This window comes from Cynoglossus semilaevis, chromosome 9 (assembly GCF_000523025.1).
Source record: "Cynoglossus semilaevis isolate Cse_v1.0 chromosome 9, Cse_v1.0, whole genome shotgun sequence".
In the NCBI taxonomy this organism is placed as follows: domain Eukaryota; kingdom Metazoa; phylum Chordata; class Actinopteri; order Pleuronectiformes; family Cynoglossidae; genus Cynoglossus; species Cynoglossus semilaevis.
The window spans coordinates 4,671,646-4,679,521 of NC_024315.1; the positions used below are offsets into that span (position 1 = coordinate 4,671,646).

The following is a 7,876-nucleotide window of genomic DNA, read 5'->3' on the forward strand; positions in this document are numbered from 1 at the left end:
ATACATTTTTTTTACCCTCACACTAAGTGCTCTTTCCTGCCACAGGTTTTTGGAGATGGCCGACCGTCGTGTCGTCTTACAGTTTTTCCTTTTCTCTTCGCTCAAGGCTAAGCTCAAGAAAGGAAGAGATGAACTTCCAGGGCAGTCGGAGACGAGGGGAGGATGGCATCGCCATGGTGATTGACTTCCTGCTGTCAAACGCCCGGCTGGTTCTGGGAGTTGGTGGAGCTGCCATGCTAGGAATCGCTACACTGGCTGTGAAACGGGTGAGTGTTCTAGAAGTGGGCCACGTCTGTGTGTCAAGATCGGTCCACGCTTGAATCTTAATAGATCTATGACTGTGTGGTTCTGTGTACATGTCTAAATGTTTGAACCTACTTTTTCACTTTCCAACTAAAATGACTGTAAACAGGTTTTCATACGTGTTTAAAGGTGGTTTTTTCCTCATCACTGATGTGAATGTACTTTTTTTTTCTGTGATCAGAAAAACAATTTAACAATTTCTTTTTTTTTTTTTTTTTTGCAGCTGATTGAGCGTGCCGGCCGTGCAGCAGAGGATGAAAAGGTGAAAGAGAAAATGGCAGAGAGTTGGGAGGAGTTAAGTTTGGTGACATCATCGCCCACACTGATCACAAATGGCATCGAGGGGGTCGTGCTGAAACATGTCGCCAAAGCAGCCAAACAGCAGAAAGGTATTTCCTGCTCGATGAAACATTTTCTCACCGCCGCTCGGCGCTCCTCCACAGCTGTCCCTGACCTTTGTCCTGTGACAGACGACCTGTGCCAACAATCGCCCGTGTCGTCTCTGGAGGTCTCCGGACCTGAGTCCAAGTCCAGGAGGATCCAGCTGAGTGTCGTCACGCTGCAGGTACCGTCCCGTCCCGTGGGCTCCAGCCTTTGAAGAGACAGATTATGAATTCAGTCGTAGCAGCTGCTGTGAAAGCTCCGGTCGACATCGGCTCATTCATTTATGCATGTGAGACATGTTTTGTAAAGCACGGTGCTCATGGGCTGCACACCGGCCCCCGGAGCCCTGCAGAATCACAAAGTCAAACAAGCATGAAACAGCCCTGCGTTGGTGTGCAGAGTAATAGCTACATGAAATGATGTGTCTGCAGAGCAGCCGCTAATGCATGACTGGACTTAAGAGGGTAATTGGGGGAGTGTGATTTGCCCTTAAATAAAGCCTGATCATTCAGGAACTTAAGAACGTTAATAGAAAAGAAGTCGAGCTGAAACGGTTACACGACAGAAACAAACCCCCCCCCCCCAGCCCAGTGTTTAAATGAAACAGAGAAACGTGTGATAGTTTTATCACTGGATTATAATGTGACCCCCCCCCCCCCCGCCCCCCCCCACTGGGGGTCTTCACAGCATCGTCTGCAGCAGTTCTACCACAGCAGGGCAGCGTTGGCTCCACTGGACGTCCACAGAGCTCAGTCTCTGGCTCTGGACATCTGCACTGAGATCCAAGGATTCCTGCACGGCCGTCAGCCTGACATGCCTCTGGGAGAGATGAGTCTGGGAGGTTCTCTGCTGGACGACCTGCAGGTGGCGCCACGAGAACAGTGGAGTCTTTTCATTCAGACATGAGACAAACGTCCACTGGACACTGGTTTTGTGTGTGTGTGTGTGTGTGTGTGTGTTTAGGTGGTGTGTGCAGACCACGCCTGTCTGCTGGTGCCTCTGCTGCTGGAAGCTTCTCTGTGGCGTCTCATCCCAGGAGAGGAGACGCTGCTCACACACCCGCTGCACTGGATGGTCCGCAGAGTGAATCTGGAATATTTCCCCAGAGGACAGAGCTACTGGGACAGGTGATAACACACACACACACACACACACACACACATTCACCCTGAACTGTTGAGGTCACAGGGGTCAACTCTCCCTTTATTAAAGCCCTGTAGATGTTTCATAAACATAACAAAACTTTATAAAATCGTCATGTAGTTTTGTTTATGACATACGTTTTGTATATGATATATTATTTGTACTGTATACAGTGTTACCATAATTCTAATCCACTAGGGGGCAGAACAACTTTTTTTTCCAGAGGAAGTCAATCTGAGTTACTTTGATCAAATACCTTTCACAGCACTGCTGCCGCTCACTGCTGGAGCTGGTGTTACACTGCCCCCTTGTGGGGGAAAATAAAGTGAAGGAGGATCTGCAGGTTCGTCAACTGCGTTACATAATGTAGAAAAACAGAGTGATCTTAGAAGTCAGTTCACATGATGGTGTGATGTAAACAGGACTCAGTCAAGACCTTCACTTCACATAATACACACCCTGGACTGCAGTCACAGTCCAGACTGTTGTCTGATGGAGGGACCACCACACCCCCCCCCTGACCCCCCCACTTCATATTCATCTTCTCTTAGAAGCAGGTTAGAAATTAAAAAAAAAAAAAGTTACAACGTTCACGAGGCAAAAATCGACCTGGTCCTGAAACAGTGGTAAAAGTTCATCCTGACTGATGTGGCCCAGGTGTACAGTGGGCTCCGGGCCACAACGAGTGGGGTGTTTATTTCACTGAACCTCCACTCTGCATCAGTGAAAGCAGTCTGTGTGTGTGTGGTGTGTGTGTGTGTGTGTGTGCTGCAGGTACCTGGTGGGTGGTTACCTGTCTGCAGAGGCTGTCGTCAACATGTTCACTAAAGCTGTCATGGAAACCATCAACTGGCCGTCCATCAGCAGCTCCATGGACTGCAGCGTCAGACCAGTTCTGGGTGGACCTGAGCTGAAACTGGAGATCAGGTGAGTGAGTGTGAGTGTGTGTGTTTCTTTACTCATCGTTAAGCTGTATTTTTCACATTTGAAATAATATCGTGGGAGTCTTTGTGACGTGTCAGGCCACAGGACGAGGATGGAGACGACCAGCCTCTGTTCATCACCGTGTTGCCTCTGCTGAGGCAGGAGGACGTTGTCCTGACCGCCCAACCGGAGCTCACCTCCCCCTGGGTCAACGCCTGGCACCTCTCACTCTACCCCTGGGAGACTCAGCGTCTGGTTCAACTGGACGCCGCGGACGGCGGGTGTCGCCGACACACGCTCAAAATCCTGAAGGCGGCGTGCAGACTGAACCACGCCCTGAGACCGCTCCACGCCGCCGCGCTGGCCAACGTGATCCTGCACCTGAGTGACGGCGAGAGCGACTGGTCTGAGATCAGCCTGGAGACCAGATTCCAACAGTGTGTCACAGAGATGATCGGCTACCTGGAACAGGGGGCGCTGCAGAGTTACTTTAAACCAGCTGTCAATCTGCTGAGCGGCTTGTCAGAGGACCAGGTGGACCAGGTGGGCTTCATGCTCTACTGTGCTGTGTCAGAGCCCGAGATCCTGCTCATGTGACCCCTGCACACACACACACACACACAGCTGTCACTCAGATTAACAGTGTCATCCTGTATCATCCAAATACGTGGTGTTAGGAAACAGTAGATTCTGAAAAATCTGAGTCTCTTTAGCGTGACTTTATGGCAGAACTGTTGAGGAACAGAGAACAGTTGGCAGGAACCATGAACTGATCTGTGCTACGAGGAGGAGGAGGAGCTACGAGGAGGTGACTCTCAGACCGACCTGATGCTGTTTAGAATCATGTGATCATCATCATCATCATCATCATTATTATTATGCCATAAAAACATCAGTTTGTTTTTTCTAACGTCCAGTTCAGTATTTCCCGTGGTGTTCGGTTCATCGTCCCGATCGTCTCCTCTAATTAATCTGCATCGTTTGATTAATTAGTCCACGTTAAACTCAGCTATGCAGAAGAGAATCAACAGAGGACGTGAGGACTCTGTGGTCGTCAGACCGTCAGGGTGTGTTTCTGTGTGAACTTGGTTTCATTTTTATCTGGTTGCTTTTAAACAGGATGAATGTGAGACTTTGTGTTTCTTTCTTGTGATTAAACAGTGAGATTTAAGTTAAAAATAAAAGCACTTGTTTGGATTCTCACTTGGTTGATCTTTTATGAAAATGATGATAATGTAAATGTCATTATATGTTGATGGACCATCCACGGGAAAATACTGAGATTTATAAACCAATGACGTCACCATTCAGTTCTACAAATCAGCCAGCTTTGCGCTGTGAGCCCATGAATTCCATTCATAGTTTATTCCAAATTAAATGGACCAATTGAAAGTCTACTTCCGGAACTCGGCCTGACGTCCCGGTCCATTTTTATTGTTTGACGATCTATGGTATAGAATAAGATTTAAAAGATAAACCAATATTTTCTGTTAAAAATTAGATAAAAACGCCACCTGTTACAGTAACGTTCCGTCGTGTCCTGAAGAGAAAAAAAGGATTCATCCGTTTATCTGACGTTGGAAATGTTGTATTTTGAAAGTAACGACCGGAAGTTTCCTTGGTGTTTATAAAAAGTCTCGGACTGTCAGGGAGGGGCGGGGCGGAGCGGGGACTGACCCGCTGTCCGTCCGTCACATGGCAGGGTGAGGGTTGAGTTCCACGGGTCAGAGACGTGACAACAGGACACGACTGTTGTTGTTGTTGTTGTTGTTGTTAAATGGACTGATCTCCAGATGAAGGTGAGGCCGTGACTTCTGTCCCCGCCGGACTGAACCGGAGCTTCGACTTCACCGTTAACTTCTTTAACATCAGTGGTTTTTTTAATCGGAGTTTTTTTTTTTTTTACAGAATTATATCTTTCCTATGCGTCGCGTCACGTGTCGTTAATTTACTCAGCAAAAAGTTTTTTAAAAAAGTCCGCGGCGGTCGGTGTTGTGTGAACAGCTGACTCACCGACGGAAGGCCGTGCGTCATCCGTCACGACCCTCCATGGGTCGACCCCCCCGCTCGCCTCTCCTCCAGCGTCACTCAGATGATCGGGTCTCCGGACCTGCTGGCCTTCACCGGCCCGGAGGAGTTCGATGAGGGAGAAGAAGAGCAGGAGGCTGCGGTTCTGCCGGAGGAGCTGTCGGTGCCGCTGCTCCCCCCGTGCCGCCCCTGGAGCTCCTCCGCACACTTCCACCGAGACTTCGTCCTGGTGGCCGAGTTCTCGGAGCAGGTATGAACCTCCACTCCTACAGAGGAAACATCAACAACAACAGTTCACTGACTCTTCCAGAACTTTCATTCTTGGTTCTGTTTCAAATGTTCAGATTCACTCCATCATTTCTATTTAATTCTTGTTTATTTGTGGATGATATTTCCATTTTCAGTGAATTTCTGCCACCGCTTTAACAACGTCTTTTTAAAAAACGTTTTTACTACATTTCGCAATAAAAAAAAAGTATTTTTAACAGCCTGTCACTCATATATACTTTTATTTATCATGATGTTTTGCCGATTTATCGATCTGTGAGCAGCGAATCGCCGTTTGATGTGGAGCCGAATTGTTCAGTAGTTTCAGTTCCCTGGAGATCACAAGATGGACTCGATGTCAACGTCACGTCATAAACATTTATTTGTATCTTTAAATAAAAAAAAAAAAATCTGCTGGAGTGAATACACGTGACGTCAACAGTTCTTCACAAATTCAACATCTGCAGTGACGGAGGAAACTCTGACTAATAAAGGTTATAAAAGTCAAATAAAATAAATAAAACATGAATTTATACGATTTACCACAAATATGTAGTCATTTCTTATACTTCAGAGTAGTCTTCAACCGGTGGTCCACTGAGGTACTGCAGGGAGCTGATAACTAAGTTTCAATTTTAATAAACTTAATTTTTGATATAAGTTCATTTTTACATTATATTTTTTGCACACGTGACTGTTTCCTGTCGATATTTCAAATCAAAACATGTTTAAACATAATGAAAACACACGTGACCAACAACTACCACAGTTCTCGGCCCGACCCGTGTTACTAACACTGAATAATCCACAACTGGACGTCCTCTAACCTGCTGACCTCTCTGCAGGTTGGTCCGAAGCCCGTGCTGACCATACCGGACGACCCCGCGGTCATCGGCTCTTTTGATCTCAACCACTTCTCCGTTCGTATCATGTCTGTGGACTACCAGGCGTCTGGACCCCTCCCCTCCTCCCCCGCCTCCCACGCCTCCTCCGGCCCCCCGCCGAACTTCAGCGAGGACTCCCCGGTACCAGGCGTCTGGACCCCTCCCCACCTCCCCCGCCTCCCACGCCTCCTCTGGCCCCCGGCTGAACTTCAGCGAGGACTCCAAAGTCATCTTGGGAGATTCAGCGGAAGATGCTTTCGCGTACGTTCAGTACCTGACTCTGTATGACCTGCAGGCCCGGGGCATGGTGCGTCCTTTCTGTATGGCCTACGTGTGTTCTGATCAGTCCAAGCTGATGGAGAACTTCGTCGAACTGTCGTCCTGCTTCTCTCAGGCGTCCGACAGCCTGAAGACAGGAAACAGACAGGCGTTTTCAATGGAGCTGCAGAGAAAACTCACTGATCTGGAGTAAGACTAGAATCCACCAACAGACAAACTAACTGAGTCCTGACCATCATCAGCTGATTAAACACAGTCTCTGTTTCAGGTACACACGCCTAACTTTGCTGCAGGACACAGAACAGCCGTCTTCGGTGCACGTGTCCCCAGCAGATGGAGACGTGGCCCAAGACCTTGAAGCTGTGGAACGTTCGATCCAGAATCACAGAGATCTCCTTCGCCAGGTCACATCCTACCCCAACAGGAAGCTCCAACAGCCTGACTTTCTGCCCTACGACCCGGCCGACTCCCTCACCGATCCCACGCCGTTGCAGCCACCTGAGCGGCGTCCTTCCACCTTCACCTTCAGCTCCGCCCTCAGCCCCAGCAGGTCTGAGTGCTCTCTGAAGCCCCTGCAGGAGCTCTGCAACGCCTACTTTCTCAGCCTCATGCAGGAGCAGCTGGCGGACACCGAGCGCCGCCTTCAAGGAGACCGCAGTGTCCTGCGAACTTCCTGCGTGTCAGGCTCACTATACAGGAAGCTAACTCTCACCAACTTCCTGTTTGAGCTCGGAAGCAAAGGGAACGAGGAGGAAGAGCAGGAGAGCTCGGAGGCAGAGTTACAGAAGGTGATGAAGAGCAGCGCCGGGGTGTCACGGTCAGAACCTGTGAGTCTGGAGTCTTTCTGCTCCTGCGTGGAGGAAATACCAATAAAACTAGAGCAGGAGGAGACCATGACCTCTGACCTCACTGTTCTCTTGGACCTGACAGGAAGTGTGAGCAGCAGTGACAGCATCGAGGTGCTGGGCACTGAGAAATCCTATCATACACAGTGTGTAGACGGAGGAGCAGAAGGTGGAGGTGAGTCCACTGCTCAGCCAACTACACCAAACACTAGTGCTAACGTTCTTCAGAAATATTATGTTGAACATAAGATTTAACTCTGTTTTGAAGAAGTTACTGGAGAAGGAGAAAAGAAGTTTTGTGGCTGTGATTATTGACGACGTCCACTGCCTCAGAACTTCATTTAAAACATTCCTACAAAACTACTGAATTCACCAGAGAAAATTAACTACAAGTCGCACAAATTCACCACTGACAAAAAAAAAGAGTAAAACACTGACTTAAAACGTCTTCTGTTGAAGTCGGAAAAAAAAGAGTAAAACAATGAAGTTTAAACTCATTTGTTTGACTTAAAACGTCTTCTGTTGAAGTCGGTTTTGTTTTGGTCTAACGCTGCTGTTGTTCATTGTGATAAACATGGTGACAGTCCATCATTCTACGATTTAACACGTCACTCTGTCACGGACCGCCCTCTGCTGGGCATCGAACGCAGAGCCATTTCCAAAATGGAGCCGACTTCAGCAGGCGTAGCCAATGAGTTTAAAACTTCAGAGCTGTGAAACACCTGGACTACAACGGCCTCAGCTGTAACAGTCGTTACAGTCGTTACAGCTGTTACAGCCGTTAAAGGCGTTAAAGCCGTTTCAGCGCTGTAAACGCTC

At 48.3% G+C, this 7,876-nt stretch overlaps 2 protein-coding genes and 2 long non-coding RNA genes across 6 annotated transcripts in view; 2 read left to right on the forward strand and 2 right to left on the reverse strand.

Moving 5' to 3' along the window:
- The window catches only part of LOC112487470 (uncharacterized), a 2,537-nt gene extending 1,047 nt beyond the window's left edge, over positions 1-1,490 (reverse strand). The window contains exons 1-2 of the long non-coding RNA XR_003050561.1: positions 1,360-1,490; positions 724-895 (exon numbers count right to left, since the gene is read on the reverse strand). This is a non-coding gene — a long non-coding RNA (uncharacterized LOC112487470). The remainder of the gene's footprint in view (positions 1-723; positions 896-1,359) is intronic.
- The window catches only part of mief2 (mitochondrial elongation factor 2), a 5,314-nt gene extending 1,363 nt beyond the window's left edge, over positions 1-3,951 (forward strand). For 2 of the 3 annotated variants that reach the window (XM_008316627.3, XM_008316626.3), the window contains exons 2-8: positions 107-266; positions 527-692; positions 774-868; positions 1,375-1,551; positions 1,651-1,814; positions 2,605-2,757; positions 2,853-3,951. In XM_008316627.3, coding sequence (XP_008314849.1) covers positions 129-266; positions 527-692; positions 774-868; positions 1,375-1,551; positions 1,651-1,814; positions 2,605-2,757; positions 2,853-3,351 — 1,392 coding nt within the window. In that variant the 5' untranslated portion in view covers positions 107-128 and the 3' untranslated portion in view covers positions 3,352-3,951. Of the gene's footprint in view, positions 1-45; positions 267-526; positions 693-773; positions 869-1,374; positions 1,552-1,650; positions 1,815-2,604; positions 2,758-2,852 lie in introns of all 3 variants that reach the window. The other variant, XM_025058519.1, reaches the window with a different exon arrangement.
- Positions 3,952-4,103: 152 nt separating this feature from the next.
- Positions 4,104-7,876, forward strand: part of smcr8b (Smith-Magenis syndrome chromosome region, candidate 8b) — a 6,224-nt gene continuing 2,451 nt past the window's right edge. The window contains exons 1-4 of the mRNA XM_017035191.2: positions 4,104-5,032; positions 5,895-6,030; positions 6,125-6,401; positions 6,481-7,232. Of these exons, the coding sequence (XP_016890680.1) occupies positions 4,847-5,032; positions 5,895-6,030; positions 6,125-6,401; positions 6,481-7,232 (1,351 nt within the window). The 5' untranslated portion in view covers positions 4,104-4,846. The remainder of the gene's footprint in view (positions 5,033-5,894; positions 6,031-6,124; positions 6,402-6,480; positions 7,233-7,876) is intronic.
- LOC112487469 (uncharacterized) lies at positions 4,645-5,870 on the reverse strand. The gene is made up of 2 exons (XR_003050560.1): positions 5,289-5,870; positions 4,645-5,048 (listed from the first exon to the last, which is right to left on the reverse strand). It is a non-coding gene; the product is annotated as an uncharacterized LOC112487469 (long non-coding RNA).